At 37.2% G+C, this 25026-nt stretch overlaps 1 protein-coding gene and 1 pseudogene across 4 annotated transcripts in view; both read right to left on the reverse strand.

Moving 5' to 3' along the window:
• The window catches only part of ZRANB3 (zinc finger RANBP2-type containing 3), a 309431-nt gene that overhangs the window by 75970 nt on the left and 208435 nt on the right, over positions 1-25026 (reverse strand). For all 4 annotated transcript variants that reach the window (XM_078070719.1, XM_078070718.1, XM_078070720.1 and 1 more), the window contains 2 exons: positions 17810-17981; positions 16111-16227 (listed from right to left, as the gene is read on the reverse strand). In XM_078070719.1, coding sequence (XP_077926845.1) covers positions 16111-16227; positions 17810-17981 — 289 coding nt within the window. The remainder of the gene's footprint in view (positions 1-16110; positions 16228-17809; positions 17982-25026) is intronic.
• LOC118544957 (myosin regulatory light polypeptide 9 pseudogene) lies at positions 21545-24043 on the reverse strand (annotated as a pseudogene).

A 25026-nucleotide genomic window follows, 5' to 3' on the forward strand; every position in this document is an offset into this window, starting at 1 on the left:
TCTCCAGCCTAGTCTCCGAATTCCTCCCTGACACTTCATGCTTTAGCTATGATGACCTACTTTTGACACCCTAAGTATGCCATTTCTGGTTAATCTTTGTGAGTTTGCACAAAGTATTCATCTGCCTTGACATATACGCCATCAACGCCATGCCCTCCTCATTTCACTCCCCTCCACTCTAGTTGGCTAAATCTTCCTTGTTCATTCCTTGGAATGTCTTTCCTGAGCTTCCAAGACTGGGTCAAGTGTCTTCTCCCAAGTGCTCCCAACAACATCCTGTTTTAATTTAAATACTAAATATACTGTGCTGTATTTGAACATTTATTTTACTGTTCTCTCCAACAGACCGCAAATTCCTTGAGAGGGAAACACTGTACCTTGTTCACCATGCCTCCCTATCACCAAGCATGATCCTTGCTAAACAACAGGCACTCAATAAATATCTGTTGAATAAGTCCAAATAACCAAAGAAAGGAAGTCTCAATATTAGTATGCAAACAATATAGTAGCCAATTTATAAACTGTGGTATTTCAAAAGTCCATTTATAAATTGGTTTGGGAGTACTCTGAAACACATTTTCTCATAGAAACAATATTACATGCAGTCTATAACTAGCTACTTCCCCCAAAGTCTATTTCATCGATAACGTAGATAAACTGTATTATTTACAGTTACTATAGATCCTAACTATGGGATATTATCAGTAATGTTTCTGGGGAAAATATATTAAGAATTCCAACTCGGTAATGCCATGAACTGATGATTTCTGGCTGCAGCCCAGAAATAGAAATATACAGTTCCAGTTTACTTAGGTGGTTGAGAACAGAGGTTCTAATAGGGAAGGAATGAAAAATGACTAAAATAGGAATTGGGACAGCAAGGATTGGTCTTCTGCTGCCATTAATCTTTGGGATCGAGTTCCAATCTCGGGACAAATGACTTTTCATCTCCTTTCTTTTCTTTCAAGGATCCTAGGAATTAGGTGCCAACTTTCTGTTGACTATTGACATTTCTCTGACATCCAGCTAGGGTTCTCACCACAGACAAGAAATTATCTAAAAGGTCTCATAATATACTCTTTTTCCTTAAGCAAGCTTCTGCACTCAATAAGTATTATGTACTAAGAAAGCTAAGCTAAGCAAGTAAGCAAACAAACAAACAAAAAAACCCAGCTATTAAATCTAGGAAAAACAACAGTTGTCAAATAATTATAGCTCAACTGTGAAATGTTTAACAAAGTCATTATATTGTAAACAATGAACGCTGATCAAACCAAAAATTTTAACATGGGAAAATGGAGCAACGGGAGAAATGTATTGCAAATACTTTTTTCCAATCTGTATTTTACATTTTTCATTTTCAAAACAATGCGTTTTGTATACCATATCTTTTAAAAAACACCCTAAGTCTTAAAGTTTTGAGTACCATTTTTTCCCTTTAAAGTGTTTTTTGCACCCTACCTAAAAAAATGTCTCTACCCAAAGGTTGGCAATATTTTTATGTATATATACTATTAAAAGTTTTAAAATCAGGGTGCCTGGCTGGCTCAGTTGGTAGAACATGTGACTCTTGATCTCGGGTTCATAAGTTAGAGCCTCATGTTGGGCATAGAGTTAACTTTAAAAAATAAATAGATAAAAATCTTTTAAAAATAGTTTTATAAATTATTTTTTTAAAGATTTTATTTATTTGAGGGAGAGAGAGACACAGAGAGAAAGAGCACGAGTGGGGGAAGAGGCAGAGGGAGAGGGAGAAGCAGGCTCCCCACTGAGCAGAGAGCCTGATGTGGGGCTCAATCCCAGCACCTTGGGACCATGACCTGAGCTGAAGGCAGACATTTAACCTCCTGAGCCACTCAGGCACACCATATAAATCAGTTTTTGTATTTAAGTCTATAACCTACTTCAAGTTAATTTTTATGAATGGTGCAAAGTAATGGTCCAAGGTCCATTTTTCCCCCCTATGGATATCCAATTGTCCGAATACTATTCCTTGAAAAGACTATCATTTCCCCATTGAGTTATCTCCTCCCCTTCCCTAACAACTGACAATCTATATGAAGGTCTATTTCTGGATTCTTTTCCCTGGTTCACTAATCTAAATGGCTATCCTTATGCCGATATCACAAAATCTTAATTACTGTAACTTTATAGTAAGTATTTATATCATGCAGTGTGAATCTTTCAACTTTGTTCAAGATTAATTTGGCTAAATTAAGTCCTTTGTGCTGCTTCATGAATTTTACTTTCAGCTTGTTAGTTATTTTCTACCAAAGACCAGGGATTTTGATTAGCATTGCACTGAAAATGTAAGTTAATTTACAAAGAAATGGCATCTTAACAATACTGAATCTTCCAATTTATGAACATGATCTATCTTGTCATTTATTTAAGTTTGCTTTATATTCTCTAGATGATGTTTTGTAGTTTTCAGTGCATATACTTTGTTGAATTTATCCCAAAGAAGGTCATGTTTATTGTTATTGTAAATTGTATTTTTTAAATTTCAACTTCCAATTTTTCATTGCTAGTATATAGAACTACAAATAATTTTTGTATATTGAACATGAATCCTGAGACCTTGATAAATTCACTCAGTTCTAGTGGCTTGAAGTGTTCTTGGATTTTCCATGTGGACAATCATGTTGTCTCTAAATATAGACAACTGTACTTATTCCTTTTCAATCTGTATATATTTGTTTTTCTAGCCTTATTACACAGTTATAAGAACAATGTTGAACCAAACAGTGTTGAACAGAAGTGGTAAGAACAGACTCTCTTGTATTGTTCCTGATTTTAAGGGAACAGCATTCTGTCTTTGAGCATAAAGTATAATGTTAATTGTTAAGTTTTTCATAAATGCCTTTTATTCGGATGATAAAGTCCCTTTCTATTCCTAGTATGCTGAGAGATAGTTTTATCATAAATGAACGTGGCAAGAAAACTGTTTGAGCTCTGAGGTTGAGGATAAGGGAGTGTGCTACTGGCTGAGAATAGCTGGATAGGACTGCTGGCTTGGTTCTCTACCCAAGTGAGGCTGTAGAATGGGCTCCACAGTTGTCTGGATTCTCTGGTCAGGCTGACTAGATGATCAGGTCTGGTTCAGTAATAGATGGGGTTATGAATTAATTTCCCTGCCCTGGGAGGGCAGCAGGATGGGATTGGAAGGCTCATTGTTTGGGGACCCAAATCAGGCAAGAGTATATACTGGTCAGGTGAAGCCATCAGTTTCATTGTGCAGATGAGGAAAGCCAGAGGCTGTATTCTCTGTTCAAATGCCACTGTAAGCAGGGCTGTTGGATGGGCTATGCAGATACTGTATGTTCTTGTAAGGTTTCCTGGTCCGGTAGGCTGGAGGCTATATTCTGTAAACGGGTGGGGCTACAAATTAGTTTCCCTGCCTGAGTGCAATGGGAGAAGCAGCTAAAATGGTAGTAAAGCTCTTTGTTGTCTTAAACTCAAATTGACCCATGACCCAAATTCTCTGGCTGAACAGGTCCCTGGCTTTGCCCTGCAAACTGTCAACTCTGCTTTCCCTACCCTCGGCTAGGGTGCTTCAGGGCTACTTAGCTTCCAGGTGTTCTCGCCAGTCCTAGTGGTCAGATGAGACGAGGAGTCAAGTGGGTAGGTGTAGTTAAGTCTCACCCTTGCCTCAACTGGAAGGAGAGGGGCTGCTCCAGGCAACTCTCAATTTCCCAAAAAGGTTCTCTGGGAGGGTTTGGGAACTACTGTCAGCCTTGAATATGAATTAAGGCCCCTGCCTGTGTATAGCACAGGAAACTTCATGCCTGGAACTGGCTTTGCTCAGGGGGCAATCAGCTTGGCCCACTTGCCTCTAGGCTTGAGCACTGCTATGCCTCACAGCTTCCAGATGTTTTCACCAGTTCCTCTGGTCAGATGTGGCCAGAACACATTCTCTACAGCAAGTGGGCGTATGACTCACCTCCTTGCCTGGGCATGGGGAAACTGGGCTGTAGGGCTGGCAAAAATCCTCATATGAGGATCTGAATCAAGCAGATCTGCACCCTGCCAAGCTCCCTGGTCAGAGTATGCCACTGACTTGGTTCTGCATACGAACAAAGTCACTCCATAGGATAATAACTTGGGTGCTGCAGGTACAAACTCAGTCTGCCAAGATTTATGTGCTGGTTATTGCAAGCTCCTTTCCCCTTTCTGTCACTGTCAGTTTCCCAGTGGTTGAGCCTCACAAACTCTCCTACAATTCCCATGGATAAAGATCAGAGTAGTGGCTCTGGCAAAGCAACCCACGATGCCAGGTGGTGGGGTGGGGTGGCGTGGTGGTACTTGTTTTTCCCCATGGATTTCCTTCTCCTGCTGGAGGAGCCAGAGGCTCAGGGTGGGATCTCCCTGAGTGGTGCTACATTGGCCTAGGCGCATGGCAACAGGGTCAACATGTAGCCACTACTCTTACCCTAGTAATGTAGTCTGTTTTGGTCTTTAAGGTGCAGGGCCATGTCTCAGTTTCACCCTTGTGTCTAGGATTCTCCTAGGGGTATCTTCTTCCTGAATAGTTGTTAGTTATTATTCTTGTGAGGAGAAGCAAAGTCAAGAACAACCTATGCTATCATCTTAGTGATCTATAAATTTCCTCTAATCTTGGTAATAATCTTTGTTTTGAAGTCTACATTATCTAGTATTACAGTTCTACTTCAGCTTTCCTTTGATTATTGTTTGCATGGTATATCTTTGTTCATCCATTTATTTTCAACTTTCAGCCTTCATACTTAAAAAGAACTTTTTGCAGATATCATATGATTTATGCAACATGATACTTCTTACCATATACTTGGTGGGTTTAGAACATTCACATTTAATGTAATTATTGATAGAACTAGATTAAAACCTAACATCTTGTTGTCTTCTGATTGACCCATATGTTCTTTGTTCCTTTCCTTTCTTTTCTGCCTTCTTTTGGATTAACTTAGAATGTTTTCTACATTAGGTTACCATATTGTGTCCACTATATGTACATTTTAAAACTTTTTATTGTGAAATAATTTTAGACATACCAGAGGTTGCAAAAATAATAGAGTTCCTGCATAACCTTAACGTAGCTTCCCTAATGATCATTTCCTGTATGGCCATAGTACAATATCGTGACCAGGAAAATGACATTTGTATAATAATTTTTTCTATCACTAAAATTCCATTGTTTTGAAAATGTTATAAATATGGTGTCATGATATATGAAAACTTTTTGAGGCTGGCTTCTTTCAATCAGTGTAATGCCTTTAGATTCATCCAATTTATCATGCTTATCAATACTTCATTCCTTTTGAGTATTCTATTGTATGGATATACTATAATTTAAGGACATCTGGATTATTTCCCAGTTTTTGGTATTATAAATAAATTCCCATAAAGGAGTCTGTGTAAACCTAAGTTTTCATTTCTCTCAGATAAATATCCAGGACATTTAGATTTTTTATGATTACATTTCATCTTCTCTATTGGCTTATAAGCTAATTGAAATAATTTTTTTAGATTCTGTTTTTTTATTTCTAGCATTACCATTTTAGTGTCTTTAAAATATTCATATTTCTTCTAAAATTCCCACCTTTTCATGCATATTGTTTATCTTTGCTACTAGATCATATAACACTATTCATAGCTTCCTAAAAGCCCTTGTCTAATAGTTCTACAGTCTAGGTCATTTATCAATTTGGCTTTATTGATTACTTTATCTTTTGAGAATGGATTAGTTTCTTAAAGTTTCTTTTTTTTTATTTCACAATTTCTATTATGTGCTAGAAGTTATGTGTAGAAGAACAGGACAGTCTGAGATAATTGATATTTACACAGCCAGAAATGAGCTTTTTTTTTGGGGGGTCAGGATGATAGTGTGGGAAGGAGACAATCTAGCCAGTACTGAGTTTTATTTAGGTTCCCTTGTATTTAGATTCTCTTTTTGCTACATTTACCTAATTTAGTACACTACAAACTTTGAACTCCCCCAGCAACAGAATGCTTCTACCTTGTGATAATGTATGCCATGGGTTTTTCTAAGTATTCCAGCGGCATTCTCAGCTTCCAGTAGTTCCTGCATGCCTGCCCTATACACAGGTGTTTCTCTCCCCCAGGGGTAGACTTATCTTGATGGTTTCTCCGTGTCAAGCTCTGGGCAGGGGACATCTTCGGTCTCTAGAACCAATTCAGTGTAAGGCAGGCCTCTTGATCCAGCTAAGACTTAAAGGTGGCACTTTCCTGGAGTTTCTGCCTCTTTCCCTGACACCACGCTATGTCTGTGGATAGTCCTAGGCAGGACAGAGTTTCATGCCTCTCCTCCAGCATTGATGGAACTGTCTTATAACAGTCCAAGGTCCTAATTTCAGTAGGGTTTTCTACCTAGCCTGCAGGGCAGACAGCTTTTGTTATGAATCGGCACCCAGGAGCAATTTCACTTAGTATGAGAAAAGGTTCTGGAAGTAGATAGGGTATTGTGCTTGTGTTCCACTAACAGGGTTGCTCTATGATCTTCTAGTCAGCACCTGGTAGACGCCAAAGGAAATAAAGCTTGTGAGTGAGTGTGGACTTACTGTGTTAAGATACCCTGTTATTCTGAACAGTCATGATAGCCTGTGCTCAGTCTTTATAATTTTCTTAAAATTTTAGCCATTTTTTTGGGTCCACTTTTATGGTAACCACCCTCATCCTAACCTTGCTCTACCAGGTAAAAAATTTTCATATGTTTTGTTTCTCCTCTCAACAAATTCAATAAAAGAAGAAAATTTTCTGAACCTAAAAAAGGGTTAAAACTTAAAGATAGCATCATTATTAATGGGGAAAGGCTGAAAGCTTTCCCTCTAAGAATGGCAGCAAGGCAAGGTTGCTCAATTCTATCACTTCTATTCAAAATTGTATTTGCATTCTTTCACTGTGCTAGGCAATAAAAATAAATAAAAGATATACAGACTACATGCATAAAGTGTTCTTATGTGCAGACAAAAAGATGTGTTATGTAGAAAATCCCCCAAAATTTACAAAAAACCCATAAAAATTAATAAGTGAGTTCAGCAAGGTCAAAGGATAAAAAGTCAATAAACAAAAATAGACAATAATTCTATATTTAGCAATAAAAATTAGAAATTTAAATTTAAGAAATATTTATAGGATATTTGTCCAAGATGGTGGAGGAGTAGGAGACCCTAGTTTTGTCTGGTCCCTGGAATTCTGCTAGATAGCCATCAAATCATTCTGAACACCTGCGAACTCAACTGGAGATCTAAAAAAACCTGCTGCAATTCTACAAATAGAAAAGTAACCACTTTCGGCAAGGTAGGAGGTGCAGAGAAGTGAATCTGTGGCAATATAATGGAAGAAAAACCATGGGGGGAGGGAGCCTCTGTAAGCTTGCTACCACAAAGTGATATAGCAGCAGAGTGCAAAATTGGAACTTTTAGAAGTCTGCTCCCGTGAGGGACATCCCTGCCTGAAAGGTGCTCAGGTGGCAAAACAAGACATCCCTGCCTGAAAGGTGCTCAGGTGGCAAAACAAGACATCCCTGCCTGAAAAGGTGCTCAGGTGGCAAAACAAAAACAAAGGTGCTTAGGTGGGACAGGGTGGTCTCAGGATCCCCAGGGTCACAGAAAGAAGAGGGGTGCCTGAGTGCAACAGAGTTCCCAGACATCGGAAGGGGAAGTCGGTGCAATCAGCAAGCTCAGGAGTGGGTTTTCAGCTCAGTGTTGCCATAAACCACAAACTGAGGCACAGTTGGGTGACTGGCCTAGCGAGCAGCAGAACAGGGGCAAGACTCACCTCCCCTCCCATCCCCTTCCCCCACCCCCACTGGAGGAGTGGCATGGATGTGTGCTGCAGGAGTCTGCAAAGTTTGGAGACTCGAAAGGGGGCTCATGTGCCTGAGACAGAAATGCTCTGTCACAGGCTGGGTGAGTGCAGATGGAGACCAGGGAGACAGGAGTGACTGACTGCTATTCTGAAAGGGCGCACTAAGAAGTGGGAGGGTGCAAACTTTCGGCTCCAGGGCTGGAGATTGGGAGGCCACCATTTTCACTCCATCCTCTACAGAAGCGTGGAAAGCCTTCAGGGAACAAAAGTCCCATAGAGCAATCTGCAGCCACTTACTTAGCCCAGCCCACTGGTAAGGATGGTGAAACTCTTGCCTGGGCAAAGACACCTGATAATCAGCGCAACTGGCCCCACCCCGAGATCAGCAAGAACATCCGGCTAAGACCAAGTTTACCAATCACACAGAACAGCAAAACTCTAGCACTAGGGGAAAATTGTATATAGAATTCATGTTTTTTTTCCTCATGATTCTTTAGTCTTTCAATTTTAATTTTGTTCCTTTTCAACCAATTTCTTATTTTATCAATTCCTTTTTTAAAGTCTTTTTTAATTTTCACTTTTACAGTAATATCCTATCCTTTCATTGTATTTAATTTTTTTTTTGTATATATATAAGTTTCTCTTTCTTTACAATTTTGGGATGTAGTTTCTTTTAAAAAACAGAATAAAATACATCCAGGATATAGTGTATTGCTCTGTTCTGTTCACCTGTCTTTTTATATTTTCTTTTTGTTTTTGTCCTTTTAATTTTCATTTTTACACTTACATTCTATCGTTTCATCACATTTAATTATATTTTTGTGCATATATAAGTTTTTCTTTCTTTACAATTTTGGGATCTAGTTTTCTAACAAACAGACCAAAATACACACAATTTTGGGATCTAGTTTTCTAACAAACAGACCAAAATACACACAGGATCCAGTGTATTGCTCTGTTCTGTTCATCTGTCTGATTATATTCTCTCCTTTCTTTTTCTTTTCTTTTTTAAAATTTTTATTTTTTTCTTCTGGTTTTGGGTCTCTTCTGATTTGTTTAGTGTATATTACCCTGGGTTTGTTGTTACCATTTTGGAATTATATTCTCTCATTAATCTATTCTTCTCTGGACAGAATGAGAAGATGGAAAAACTCACCTGAAAAAAGAGAACAAGAGGCAGTACTGACTGCCATGGACCTAATCAGTACGGGTATAAGTAAGATGTCAGAACTAGAGTTCAGAGTAATGATTATAAAGATACCACCTGGGCTTGAAAAGAGCATAGAAGACACAGAGAATCCCTTTCTAGAGAAATAAAAAACTAAAAACTAATCTAGTTGAAATTAAAACGGCTATTAATGAGATGCAATTAAAGATGGAGGCTCTAAATGCTAGGATAAATGAGGCAGAAGAGAGAATTAGTGATATAGAAGACAAAATGATGGAGAATAAGGAAGCTGAGAAAAAGACAGATAAACAACTACTGGATCACGAGGGGAGAATCTGAGATATCAGTGACACCATAAAGCGAAACAATATTAGAATAATTGGGATCCCAGAAGAAGAGAAAAGAGAGAGAGGAGCACAGGGCATATTGGAGCAAATTATAGTGGAGAACATACCTAATCTGGGTAAGGAAACAGGCATTCAAGTACAGGAGGCACAGAGAATGTCCCTCAAAATCAATAAAAATAGGTCAACACTAGACATATAAGAGTGAAGCTTGCAAATTTCAGAGACAAAGAGAAAATCCTGAAAGCAGCTTGGGACAAGAGGTCCTTTACCTAAAAGGGTAGAAACATTAGACTGGCAGCAGACCAATCTACAGAGACCTGGCAGGCCAGAAAGGACTGGCATGATATATTCAGGGTGCTAAATGCGAAAAATATGCAGCCAAGAATACTTTATCCATCAAGGCTGTCATTCAAAATAGAAGGAGAGATAAAATGTTTATAGGACAAACAGAAACTAAAAGAATTTGTGATCACTAAACCAGTCCTACAAGAAATATTAAAGGGGATCCTTTAAGTGAAGAGAGAGCCCAAAAGTAGCATAGACCAGAAAGGAACAAAGACAATCTACAGAAACAGGGACTTTACAGGTAATACAATGGCACTAAATTCGTATCTTCCAATAGTTACTCTGAATGTAAATGGCCTAAATGCCCCAACCAAAAGACACAGGGTATCAGATTGGATAAAAAAGCAAGACCCATCCATATGCTGTCTGCAAAAGACTCCTTTAGACCCAAAGACACCTCCAGATTGAAAGTGAGGGTCGTAGAAAACTGTTTATCATGCCAATGGACACCAAAAGTGAGCTGGGGTGGCAATCCTTATATCAGGCAAATTAGATTTTAAACTAAAGACTGTAATAGATGAGGAATGACACTATATCATAACTAAAGGGTCTACCCAACAAGAAGATCTAACAATTATAAATACTTATGCCTCTAATATGGGAGCAACCAATTATGTAAACTAATTAATAACAAAATTAAAGAAACACATTGATAGCAATACAATAATAGTAGGGGGCTTTAACACCCCACTCACAGCAATTGACAGATCATCTAAGCAAAAGATCAACAAGGAAACAAGGCTTTAAATGACACACTGGCCCAGATGGGCTTCACAGATATATTCAGAACATTCCATCCGAAAGCAACAGAATACACATTCTTCTCAAGTGCATGTGGAATATTCTCCAGAACAGATCACAAAAGATTGGGGTCATTTCCTGCATATTTTCAGACAACAATGCTTTGAAACTGGAGCTCAATCACAAGAGGAAAGTTGGAAAGAACTCAAATACATGGAGGCTAAAGAGCATCCTACTACAGAATGAGTGGGTCAACCAGGAAATTAAAGAAGAATTAAAAAAATTCATGGAAACAAATGAAAATGAAAACACAACTGTTCAAAATCTTTGAGATGCAGCAAAGACAGTCCTAAGAGGGAGATATATATAGTGATACAAGCCTTTCTCAAGAAACAAGAAAGGTCTAAAATACAAACCTAACCCTACACCTAAAGGAGCTGGAGAAAGAACAGCAAATAAAGCCTAAACCCAGCAGGAGAAGAGAAATAATAAAGGTTAGAGCAGAAATCAATGAAATAGAAACCAAAAGAACAGAACAGATCAACGAAACTGGAGCTGGTTCTTTGAAAGAAGATCGATAACCCCTGGCCAGACTTACCAAAAAGAAAAGAGAAAGGAGCAAAATTAACAAAATTATGAATGAAAGAGGAGAGATCACAACCAACACCAAAGAAATACAAACAATTATAAGAACATAGTATGAGCAACTATATGCCAACAAATTAGGAAATCTGGAAGAAATGGATGCATTCCTAGAAACATATAAACCACCAGAACTTAAAGACGAAGAAGAAGAAAACTTGAACAGACCCATAACCAGCACGGAAATTGAAGCAGTAATCGAAAATCTCCCAAAAAAACGAGTCCAGGGCTGGATGGCTTCCCAGGGGAATTCTACCAAACATTTAAAGAAGAATTAATACCTATTCTTCTGAACCTGTTTCAAAAAATAGAAATAGAAGGCAAACTTCGAAACTCTTTTGGCAAGACCAGCATTACTTTGATCTCAAAACCAGACAAAGACCCCACCAAAAAGGAGAATTACAGACCAACATCCCTGATGAACATGGATGTAAAAAATCTCACCAAAATACTAGCCAATAGGATCCAACAGTACATTAAAAGGACTATTCACCACAACCAAGTGGGATTTATTAGTGGGCTGCAAGAGTAGTTCAATATCCGCAAATCAATGTGATACACTATATTAACAAAAGAAAGGACAAAAATCATATGATCCTCTCAATAGATGCAGAAAAAGCATTTGACAAAGTACAGCATCCTTTCTTGATTAAAACTCTTTACAGTGTAGGGATAGAGGGAACATATCTAAAAGCCATCTACAAAAAGCCCACAGCAAATACCATTCTCAATGGGAAAAAACTGAGAGCTTTTCCCCTAAGGTCAGGAACACGGCAAGGATGTCCACTATTACCACTGTTGTTCATCACAGTACTAGAAGTCCTAGCCTCAGCAATCAGACAACAAGAAGAAATAAAAGGCATCTGAACTGGCAAAGAAGTCAAACTCTCACTTTTCACAGATGACATGAAACTCTATGTGGAAAACCCAAAAGACTCCACCCAAAATTGCTAGAACTCATACAGGAATTCAGCAAAGTGGCAGGATATAAAAACAATGCACAGAAATCAGGTGATTTTCTATACACTAACAATTAGAAGAAAGAGAAATTAAGGAGTTGATCCCATTTACAACTACACCCAAAACCATAAGATACCTAGGAAAAACCTAACCAAAGAGGCAAAGGATCTGTACTCAGAAAACTATAGAACACTCATGAAAGAAATTGAGGAAGACACAAAGAAATGGAAAAACCTTCCATGCTCATGGATAGGAAGAACAAATATTGTGAAAATGTCTATGCGGCCTAGTGCAATCTATACATTCAATGAGATCCCTATCAAAATACCATCAGCTTTTTTCACAGAGCTGGAACAAATAATCCTAAAATTTGTACGGAACCACAAAAGACCCCAAATAGCCAAAGGAGTGTTGAAAAAGAGAACAAAACTGATGGCATCTCAATGCCAGACTTCAAGCTCTATTACAAAGCTGTAATCATCAAGACAGTATGGTAATGGCACAAAAACAGATACACAGATCAATGGAACAGAATAGAGAACCCAGAAATGAACCCTCAACTCTACAGTCAACTAATCTTTGACAAAGCAGGAAAAAATATCCAATCGGACAAAGACAGTCTCTTCAACACATGGTGTTAGGAAAACCAGACAGGCACATGCAGAAGAATGAAACTGGACCATTTCTTTAAACCATACACAAAAATAGACTCAAAATGGATGAAAGACCTAACTGCGAGACAGGAATCCATCAAAATCCTAGAGGAGAACATAGGCAGCATACCACCTCACACCAGTCAGAATGGCTAAAATTAACAAGTCAGGAAATGACAGATGTTGGCAAGGATGCGGAAAAAGGGGAACCCTCTTACACAGTTGGTGGAAATGCAAGTGGAAAAGCAGCCACTCTGGAAAACAGTATGGAGGTTCCTCAGAAAGTTGAAAATAGAGCTACCATACGATCCAGCAATGCCCTACTAGGAATTTACCCCAAAGATACAAATGTAGTGATCTGAAAGGCACCTGCACCCCAGTGTTTATAGCAGCAACGTCCACAATAGCCAAACTATGGAAAGTGCCCAGATCCATTGACAGATGAATGGATAAAGAAGATGTGGTATATGTATACAATGGAATACTACTCAGCCACTAAAAAACATGAAATCTTGCCATTTGCAACGATGTGGATGTAAAGTAGAGGGTATTATGCTAAGTGAAATAAGTCAATCAGAGAAAGACAATTATCATATGATCTCAGTCATATATGGAATTTAAGAAACAAAACAGAGGATCATAGGGGAAGGGAGGGAAAAATAAAACAAGACAAAATCAGAGAGGGAGACAAACCATAAGAGACTCTTAATCATAGGAAATAAACTGAGGGTTGCTGGAAGGGAGGGCTGTGGGGGGATGGGTAACTGGGAGATGGACATTAAGGAGGGCATGTGATGTAATGAGCACTGGGTATTATGTAAGACTGATGAATCACTGAACTCTACCTCTGAAACTAATAATACAGTATATGTTAATTAACTGAATTTAAATAGAAAAAGAAATATTTACAGGTGCATAAAAATACATGAAATGACTAGAGCAAATCTAGCAAAATGTATTCAATGAAACTAGAAAACATGGCTGGGAGAAATGAAAGAAGACATTCCTACCATGGATCAGGAAATTCAATACTATTAAGAAGTCAATTCTTCCAAATGAATTTATAGATTCAACATAATTCCAATCAAAAGTGTACATACTTAACAAGCTAATTATAAACCACATAAGGAAAAGCAAAGGACCTATAATAGACAGAATGATTTTGAAATAAAGTAGGAGTGAACACCATGTGATTTCAAGCTTTATTAGAAAGGTACTGTAACCAGATACTTTAGAATTCTGTCAAATGAGATGTAATGGTCAGTGAAACAGACCACAGCTCAGAAGAAGATCCACACATATATAACCAAATGATTTTTTATGAAGGTGCTAAGGTGAATCAATGAGAGAAAAATGGTTTCCAATAATGAGTATCAATTGAAAATTGAAAATCCATAAGCAAAACAAATAATCAAACAAAACCTACTCAAACCAAAACAAAATAACTAAATCTCTATCCTTAACTTTGTACCACATAAAAAAATTAACTCAAAATAGTTCTTGACCTACCTATATAACCTAAGGATATAGCACTTTTAGAAGAAAACACAGTAGAAGATCTTTGGGAACTTGGAATAAGCAAAAATTAATTAGGACTCAATAGCAGAATACATGAAAGAAAAAATAAAAACCGCACTGTTCCAAAATTCAAAACTTCTGTTCTTTTAAAGACAATGTCAGGAAAATAAAATGGAATATATAGACTTGAAAGGAAATTTTGGAAAAGACCTATATGTTAAAGGACTTGTTTCTAAAATATATAAAGAGCTCTGGGGTGCCTGATTGGCTATCAGTTGAGCACCTGATTCTTGATTTCAGCTCAGGTCATGATTTCAGAGTCGTGGGATCAAGCTCCATGTCGGATTCCATGCTCAGTGGGGAGTCTGCTTGAGATTCTCTCTCCCACTCCCTTTGCCCCTTCCACTACCCACCCCCCGCTCTCTTTCTTCCTAAAATAAATAAATAAATCTTAAAAAAAAACAAAAAACAAACTCTTATAATCCAATATAAATATGGGCTTGCCATTATTTTTATATATAAAAATATATATATTTTACATGTATATATATAACAGATATATGATATCTATTATGGATACAAACACATAAAAATATGCTATCATTAGACATTAGGAGAAGGCAAATTAAAATGACAATGAGATACCAGTACATACCCTGGAAAACAGCTAAAATTAAAAAGACTGAAAATACCAAGTGCTGACAAAGATGCAGAACCACTGGAACACTCATACGTTGTTACAAGGAATGCAAAATGATACAGTACTTAAAAAACAATTTGGCAGCTTTTTATAAAATTTAATCTGTGTTTTCCATATGACCCAATAGTCCCACTCCCAGTTATTTACTCAAGGGAAATGAAAATCTGTCCATACAAAGACCTGTACATGAATGATTCTAACAGTTTTACTCATAATGGCCCAAACTGATAAGATCCCAAATGGCCATTAACTGGTGGAGGGAAAAAAGTTGTTATATATCTATACACTGGAACATTACTCAGATATAAAAAAGAAGAAACTAATGACATATGCAAAACATGGATCAATATTCAAAAGCTTTATGGTAAATGAAAGAAGCCAGACACAAGGCTACATACTCTATGATTCTGTTTTTGGAACATTCAGGAAAATGCAAAACTACAGTTGTAGAAAGTAGATCTGTGACTGCTGAGGTGCAGAGGGCAGGTGTGAGGGAGACAACTACAAAGGCGTATCAGGAAACTTTTTGGGCAAATGGAAATATTCTTTATCTTGATTGTACTGATGATTTACTCAATGTATTTGTCAAGCCTCATCAAGCTATGTATTTTAAAAGGACAAATTTCACTGAATGTGAATTATACCTCAATATACCTCACTTAAAAAATTATCTTATATAAAAAAATTTCAGAATTGGAAAGGAGTAACACTCATTAGCATGTCTAAGTTCTACCATGCTAGTAAAAACAAGAACGTGTAATGAATCTACTTTATATTCACACTGAGATTTAAAAACTCTAACACCTCTACTTTGCACTTTTAGACAAACAGAATATGAGCACATCTATCTCCGTAGGGAACTAGAAACATAATACCAATTAAAAATGATTGACTTAAATAAACATTATTTGTAGCAATTATGTAGCAAAAACCACGGAAAAATCTGATGACAAAGATGAATATATGTATGTCCTTTAAATGAGAACGTGTAAAGCATGTTATATTCCCTCATCAAAGTGTACCCATATACTGGAAAAGATCAATATATGCACAGATATAATGGTGTCCACCATTGTTTACTTTGAATGTCTGAATTTTTCAATATCAGAGTTAAAGAATTAAATGGCAAAGACATGTTACAGTATGCAAATAAGCTGCTTAAATAAAAGCATTAAAATACATTAAATAATTTGTATCAAGAGAAACATATGCTGTCCCAGCAATGAGTACCTTGGCAATAGCAGTTTGTTTAAACATGCGGGTAATCAACCCCATGACAGTCTCGGTGGCACCTGAATTTGGAGCTCTCATTAATTTTTCCCACTCTTCAAAGCTGGTATTCAATTCCTATGTGGGAGAAAATAACAATGCTTAGAAATATGGCATAAAGAACAGAAGAACAGGGGCGCTGGGTGGCTCAGATTAAGCATCTGACTCTTGATTTCGGCTCAGGTCACGATCTCAGGGTTATGAGATACAGCTCCAAGTCAGGCTCGGCACTCAGTGGGAAGTCAGCTTGGGATTCTTTCCCTCTCCTTTTACCTGCCCCTCTGCTCCTCCCCTAGTTCATGCTATCTCTCAACTAACTAACTAAATTAATTAATTAAATCTTAAAAAAAACAGAACAGAAGAACAATTAATGCAATAATTTATTTTGTCCTACTTGTTTTCTTTTTTCTTTGTAAAGATATGAAAACAAATTCCCAAAGATACCAATGTGTTCATTGAAAAACATCAATATGGAGATAGGTCAGTCACATGTTCACACAAAAGACAGAAACCAATGAAAAGCTGTGGGTGAAAGCCAAGCCTTTGCTAACATCATAAATCAAACAATTAGAGCTTCCCCTTAAGAAAAAACATTTTGTGGGGTGCCTGGGTGGCTCAGACTTGGTTAAGCATCTGCCTTCAGCTCAGGTCATGATCCCAGGGTCCTGGGATCCAGCCCTGCATCGGGCTCCCTGCTCCGCGGGAAGTCTGCTTCTTCCTCTCCCTCTGCCTGCTGCTTCCCCTGCTTGTACACTCTCGCTCTCTCTGTCAAAAATAAATAAAATCTTTAAAAAAAAAAAAAAGAAAAAACATTTTGTAAAGTAAAAATAAAAATTTGCATACATAAGAAAGGAAACAGTGAAAATGTGTATGATAGCAAAGTATTTTCATAACAAGATATGATTTCATTTAAATAAGCATGAGGAATATTAGCTAAATAAAAATATAATGTAATCATATACTGACTCTTTTATTTTTCTTTCTAATGCTAAAATGGTGGATAAAGAAAATCATTATTCCTATTTTACCAATAACATATTGCCAATGTTTATAAAATGTCTCCTCAATCTTTCAAGATAAAACAATGCAATAAATAGTCTTTGTCAACAAAGTCCTGTCCAGATTTAAAGAAATTTCAGAGAAAACATAAGCACTGTACTCCCTAAAAGTATATGTAGATAAGGATTAGGTAAAATACAATTTGACTTTCTAATATATAGACCTTCACTTCTTCCAACATGATCATAGAGTTTTCAGATCTCAAGAAGAAGCTATATCCAAGTTATTCTAGAAGATAGCTCATACTTCAAAAAAATCCTAGAGCAAGAAACACAACTTCGCATCCTAATTATTGGGCTTTACACCCTACAGGTACTTAGAATTCTTAATAGTAAATCTTCGTTGCAGTTGAAGTGCTTTCATTCTATACTGAGCAGAAGTATTTTTTCTAAATCAGTAGGATACTGAATCTTTTCACATTTGATGACTAAAGTGAAATTCTTCCTGTTCTCTTCTTGAAATGATACAAAGCCAATCCATATGTTCTATTAATTAATCCTATTTTAAGAAAACAGACTTTGCCTTCTATGAAAAATCAGTATGTGCAATCTTTCATTAAAATGACTTAAAGTAAGACTTTGAATCAAACAAGCATTCTCACCTTGGCAGCTGCTGATGGAAGATCAAAGGGAATACGCTGTCTGACTTTAGGGGGCAGCTGGGTTAAAACATCAGTCTTCAATCTTCTGATCATTATGTCACTTAATAGCTGATGAAGTTCATTCAAATTTGATGCCCCTCTACAATCCCACTGAGGCCTTTTACCAAAAAATCTGTTAATATGAAGAAAAACCATGTAGCAAAGCTGAATGTTAGGAATGAAAAAAATCCAGTGTTTTCCTTTTAATGATAAGGAGCCATCACACTGTTTTTACTGTTACTTCTGAATGCAAATCAGTTTCCAAAAGCTCAGCCTGAGAAAGAGTAATGAGTAAGATTACAAATTAGTCTCAGTCATAGAAAATGTTAATTGTCTAACATACTGTTTACGATGAGTTAATGCAAGGTTAGAATGAACTGATAACTCTAAGTACCATTGGCATTTTGGGTGGGCTCAGAAATGGCAATGTGCTTAGCAGATCTAGCCCCAACTAGGCACTAACTGCCAGGACACCAGCTAGTCTACATAATAGCGAAACTACCTAAAATATTTGCCATATCCTCTAAGAGGAAGTATCTCCCACTGAGCTGTTAAGCATAGCAGATTCATCAGTTGGTGATCACTTGGCCTTTGAAAACACTGGACAGACAGTAAAGGAATTAAAAAAAAAAAGGACAGAAACTCACTATGAAAGAGAGAATGGGAAAGAAAACATAGGATAAAAAATTTCAACAAATGTTTAGAAGTCAATGCTGACAGATAAGTGATAGCTGACTTGGCAAAAGAAAAGAAGCCACAATGTAAAATGCTTGCAAAAGTGAGTATGTCCTCTAGACCTTTGAGAAGATTGGGAGTTGGAAGCACCAAGCACTGATGGCAGGTATAAAGACAAGGGTTGGAATCTACTGGCCTACTAATATCCCCCTAACATTGTGACAACCCAAAAACTACTCACAAAATTCCCAATCATCTTCTAGGGGCCCATGCTATTGAAGCTAGCTGGTGGAGAATAATTAACAGGAAAACTCTTATTAGGTTGTAACATGATTACTGATATTAATAATTAAATGACTATCCATTTTAATGGGATTTGTGTGGTATCTTAGCATAATAGTGTCAATTTGAGAAATTTGAAACTTGTTAACATTAATTTTTTTAATTAAACATATTTTGATAACAAACACACAAGAATAGTACAGACAACATTAAAAACATGCACTTGGGGGCACCTGGGTGGCTTAGTCAGTTAAGGGTCTGCTTTCAGCTCAGGCCATGATCCCAGGGTCCTGGGATTGACCCTCACATTGGGCTCCCTGCTCAGTGGGGAGTCTGCTTCTCTCTCTGCCTTTCCCCCTCCAGCTTGTGCTCTCTCTGTCAGGCTCAAATAAATAAATGAAATTAAAAAAAAAAAAACCATGCACTTGCATGTAGAATCAATTAGAAAAGTTGAGTGAACAGATCCAACTACTGTCTGATAAAATGATAGACACTGCTCAGTTGTGATCAAAAATAAATTCAATTCTTGTTTAAAAAAAGCTAAGTGCCGGGGCGCCTGGGTGACTCAGTAGTTAAGCGTCTGCCTTCGGCTCAGGTCATGATCCCAGGGTCCGGGAATCGAGCCCCGCATCAGGCTCCCTGCTCCGCGGGTAGCCTGCTTCTCCCTCTCCGACTCCCCCACTTGTGTTCCCTCTCTGGCTGTGTCTCTCTGTCAAATAAATAAATAAAATCTTAAAAAAAAAAAAAAAGAAGCTAAGTGCTGGCATTGTAAAAAAAGATTTACTAGATTTATTTATATTTGCCATAAATTATATTACAGAGAGTTGACTTCCTTTATGTTTTATGTCGCCATATTAATATTAAAAATTCACACACTAATGAAAATGGAAAAATAACTTGCCAATACACAATTATGTCACCATTTTGTCCATTCACAATCATATACTTAGGTTCATTTTGACCTTACGGTAAAAAAAAAAAAAAATCTAATGTTCAGAACTACCAATGATGGGAAAAAGGGGTTGGATCTTTTGTTTTTTTGTGAATGAAACGTTTACAATTAAAATGAATTATTTAGCACACTCTCCACCTATGCAATACATTCTGCAGGAATACAACATGCTAGGTGCAAGCCTTCTGGCACAATTGTTCCACACAGATGTCTTCAGACAGGCCAACCACACAGGCCGCACTGGCCTCCTTCAGAGCACCAATATTTGTGCTCTGAAAGGGCATGTCTGTTTAGAAGTCAGAGCAATCTAATTTCAGATGCCACCGTACTTGTAACAGGCTTGTGACAAAAAGGTTATTTCACTCCTCCAGGAGAGGATGAACTACTGAAAGAAGCTTTTGTAGCCAGTTGCCTCCTGGGTGCTTTACCACTGATTGATTGCAAGCCCTATGCTTGGTATGAGCCATGGTTTAGAGAAATCCTTTCTCCCAACACCCTTCTCTTTAGGCTGGAGTCAGACTGCAGGTTGCAACGACCCTAAAGAATACTGGCAGGGGACACCTGGGTGGCTCAGTTGGTTGGGCGTCTGCCTTCAGCTCAGGTCATGATCCCAGGGTCCTGGGATCAAGTCCTGCATCAGGCCCCTTGCTCAGAGGGGAGTCTGCTTCTCCCTCTGCCTGTCCCTTCCCCTGCTTGTGCTCTCTCTCTCTCTCTGAGAAATAAAATCTTAAAAAAACTAAAAAAAAAAAAAAAAAAAAAGTACTGGCAGGACAATATGCTGCTGAATCTCCTGCTTCAAGTTTGGGGTGCAAAGGGGAAATGAGATGGGGAGGGAAGGCTAAAAGAAATGCCACCTATAAATGTCTGGTCCCTTCCTGATAAATTTGATGATAACTATATATACTTTTGGAGTAGCCTATTCTTTTATTTAAGCAGCTTTATTGAGATGTAATTCATAATGCCATAAAATTCACCCACTTAAAGTATACAATTCAATGGTTTCTCATATACTCTCAGATATGTGCAACCATCACCACAGTAAATGTTAGAACGTTTTCAACATCTCAAGAAGGAACCCCATAATCTTTAGCTATCACTCCCTTAATCACTGTCCTGCATCCCAGCCCCAAGCAACCATTAATCTATTTTCTATCTCAAAAGATTTCCCTAAACTTTCATATACACAGACTCATATAATAGTCTTTTGTGACTATCTCTTCTCACTTTTCTTCTTTCATAGTGGTTTCAAGGTTCACCCATGCCGCAGCATGTATTCATTCTTTTTTAAGGCCAAATAATATTCCATTGTACAGAGAAACCACTATTATTTATCCATTTATCTGTTGACAGACATTTTTGGTTGTTTCCAACTTTTGGCTTTTACAAATAAACTGCTGAAAACATTCATGTACAAGTTTTTGTTTGGACATATATTTTTTTCATTTCTCTTGGGTATATACTTAGGTGTTGAGTAGCAGTCATATGGTAATACTACGTTTAATTATTTGAGGAAGTGCCAGATTGTTTTCCAAAGCAGCAGTACCAGTTTACATTCCCACCAGCACTGTTCAAGGATTCCATTTTTTCCAAAGCCTCACCAACACTTGTTATTTGACTTTTTGATTGTAGTCATACTGTTTGATTTGCATTTCCCTGATGTTTAATGATGAGAAACATTTTTTTCATGTGCTTGTTGGCCATTTGCGTATCATTTTTGGAGAATTGTCTATGCAAATCCTTTGCCCACTTTTGAATTGGGTTGTCTTTTTACTATTGAATTGTATGAGTTCTTTTTTTTATCATAAAGTTTAATTATGGTTCAGAAAAAATTGAGTGAATAACTTTCTCTGAAAAAATACACTGACTCTGTGTAGACTGCAGTTATTTTGGGAGGGGGCCAGTAAGTTAAACTGCCCTATTTTCTATTCTGAAAATCATAAAAAGTTCCATTTCCAGTCTGATTATAGAGATGCATGTGCCCAAAATGGCTGAGAATAAATACAACAAGAAAGGCAAAAGCTGCAAAGCTAAGGGCATGCAACAGACTCTAAGAGAACGTCTCAGAAATACCCGAAGTGGCAACAAGGAACGTTTGGCTGGAATTTGAAGTTCTTTTCAGGCATCTCTGTCTTTTGCTCCGTGTTTAAGGATGCGTGTGAACTCAATATAATTGAAATTTCCCTTTTTGTTGATAGGCGCTTCTCTGTACAGCTCATCCACTTCCTCGTCTGTAAACCGATCTCCCATGGTTGTCAGCAGCTCTCTCAGGTAATCTTCCTGGATGGTGCCAGTTGCTTCTTCATCAAAGCAAGCAAAGATGACATCTTCTGGATCTGTGCCATTTAACTTTTCACCAAACATAGTGAGAAACATGGTAAAATTTATGGGCCCGGGAGCCTCATTCATCATGGCATCCAGATACTCATCAGTTGGATTTTCCCCTAGGGAGGCAAGCATGTCATGCAAATCTTGTCAACAAAACCATCTCTGTTCTAATCAATCATGTTGAAGGCTTCTTTGAACTCCTGAATCTGTGACTGGTCAAACATGGCGAACATGTTGGATGTTGCGAGCTGGGGGCGCTTCTTGGTAGTCTTGGTCTTTGCCCTTTTGCTCGAAATGGTGGCGTTTAAATCCCTGCACAGCCGGGAGAATCCGAGCACTTCGGTAACCCCCTCGCTGCCCTGGCTGCTACTATCAACACCCTTCTACTCCCAGAGCCCCCTAAAACCAGTACTTCCATCCTCCGCTTAGCAAACCATTAGTCACCATTGTCGGAATTATATGAGTTCTTAACACATTCTAGACATGAGTCACTTATTAAATATATGCTTTCCCTATATTTTCTACCATTCTGTGGGTTGTCTTCATTTTCTTCATGGTGTCCTTTGAAGTACAGAAGTTATTAATCTTGATAAGGTTTAATTTGTCTAATTGGTATTTTGTTGCTCATGGTTTCAAAGTCATATTTAAGAATCCCTTGCCAAAACCAAGGAATAAATTTACCCCTATGCTTTCTTCTAATAGTTTTATAGTTTCTGGTTTTACATTTAGGTCTTTGATCCATTTTGAGTTGATTTTTGTATATGGAATGAGTTCAAAGTCCAATTTCATTCTTTTGCATATGGCTATCCCCGTACCATTTATTGAAAAGACTACTCTTTTCCCCATTCAATGGTCTTAGTTTCTTGTTAAAAATCAATTAACTGTATATGTATGAGTTTATTTCTGGGCTATTGATTCTCTTGTTGATCTAGATATTTATCCTTGTTACAATGTCCTGATTACATTGTCATGATTACCCTTCTAATCAACAGAGATACTGATAGACTCTTGAGTCTATAGAAAAGTTTGAGGAGTATTACCACCTTAACAGTGTTGGGTCTTTTTGATATATGAACATGGGATGTTTTTACAGTAATTTAGATCTTCTTAAATTTCTTTCAATGTTTTGTAGCTTTCAGAGTATTAGTTTTACACATCTTTTGTTAAATTTATTCTTAAGTATTTTATTCTTTTTGATGCTATTGTCAACAGAATTAACTTAATTTTCAGATTGTTCATTGCAAGTGTATAGAAATACAATTGATTTTTGTACAATGATATATCCTGCAACAATGCAGAAATCATTTATTAGGTCTAATGGTTTTTTAGTGGATTTCTTAGGATTTTCTATATACAAGATCAAGGCATCTGAAAATAGAGATAGTTTTACTTCTTCCTTTCCAATCTTATTGCAATTATTATTTTATTTTCTTATCTAATTGTTCTGGCTAGCATTTCCAGTACAAAGTTGAATGGAAGTGGCAAGAACAGATAACACTGTCTTAAGGAAAGCATTCAGTCTTTGACCATTAAGTATGGTGTTAGCTTTGGGTTATTTGTAAATAAATGCCCTTAACCAGGTTGAAAAAAATGGTAATTATATTTTTGATAGTGAAAATTACCCTTACAATGGTTTTTCAGAAATAAAATACCTTCCACTGGCAGATAAAAACTGAGTTGATGTGGTTCAAGCTAATGATAAGAAGGATCTGAACTGAGACTGTAGCTGTGAGAAAGAGTACGGTACACATTCAAGAAAGGTTAAAGCAGTAGAGTCTATAGGATGTGAAAAACGAATGGATATCAATAGTAAGCCACAGGCAACAGTTAAGTTGACTTCTAGGTTTTAACTAACATATGATTGAATCTTAACCAACCAAGATTGAATCCACTGGATGAAGAGCAATTTTCAGGGATGAAGCACAGTTTTTAATATCCTGACTTTTATGTGCTGATGGCATATTGATACACTGAAGATGCCTACTAGTTTAACACTGGATGTAGCAGTTTGGAAATCAGGAGAATAGAGTAAGTTGGAGATGTAGATACCACATGAATTTTAGAGTTAAAGCCAGAAAGGTGGTTGAAATTGGTCAGTGACAGGAAAAAAAAAAAAAAAATGAAAAGGAAAGATGGCCATTTTGTTTATCTTACCCTAGAAAATAGTTCTTTTATTTCCTGTATCAAACTTTTCTCCATATCACTGGCCTCTTTTAATATAAGGAATTGGCATAGCACCACTGGAATTCATGAGTTCTAATGCATGCTGAGATTAAAGAGAGCGAAAAACAGTTCTACAAAATCATTTTTAAAATACACTTATATTCAATAAAGATGCCACAAATATAGACAAATTATCAAAAAGATATACAATAAACCAGTGATAGATGACAGTCACTTGTAAAAACTGTACATGTCAATTTGTTATTTCTTTTTAAGATTTTATTTATTTATTTGACAGACAGAGAGAGAGAGAGATCACAGGCAGAGTGGCAGGCAGAGGGAGAGGGAGAAGCAGGCTCCCCGCTGAGCAGGGAGCCCGATGCGCGGCTTGATCCCAGGACCCTGGGATCATGACCTGAACCGAAGGCAGACACTTAACTAACTGAGCCACCCAGGCGCCCCACAATTTGTTATTTCTTAAAGGCAGATTATTACTTCCAAGAATAAGTGCATATATATGTTTAGCATTACACTATATGCATGTAAAATCTATATATATTTTATCAGGAAAATATGACTAATGATGACTACTTCCCCCCCATACTATAAACTTGTATGGTTTTAAAGTGTTCTTAAAAACTCAGCTGTCCTACACCAAGTATTCTATTATGCTTTATCAATTTTATGAGATTAGACAGTAGTCATAAAATTTCACTAAATAAGCAAAATTAGTTAACAGTTTCTCTTCCTAATAACTCATGCTCTCTCAATCTTCAACCCC

Source organism: Halichoerus grypus, chromosome 4 (genome assembly GCF_964656455.1).
Source record: "Halichoerus grypus chromosome 4, mHalGry1.hap1.1, whole genome shotgun sequence".
Taxonomy (NCBI): domain Eukaryota; kingdom Metazoa; phylum Chordata; class Mammalia; order Carnivora; family Phocidae; genus Halichoerus; species Halichoerus grypus.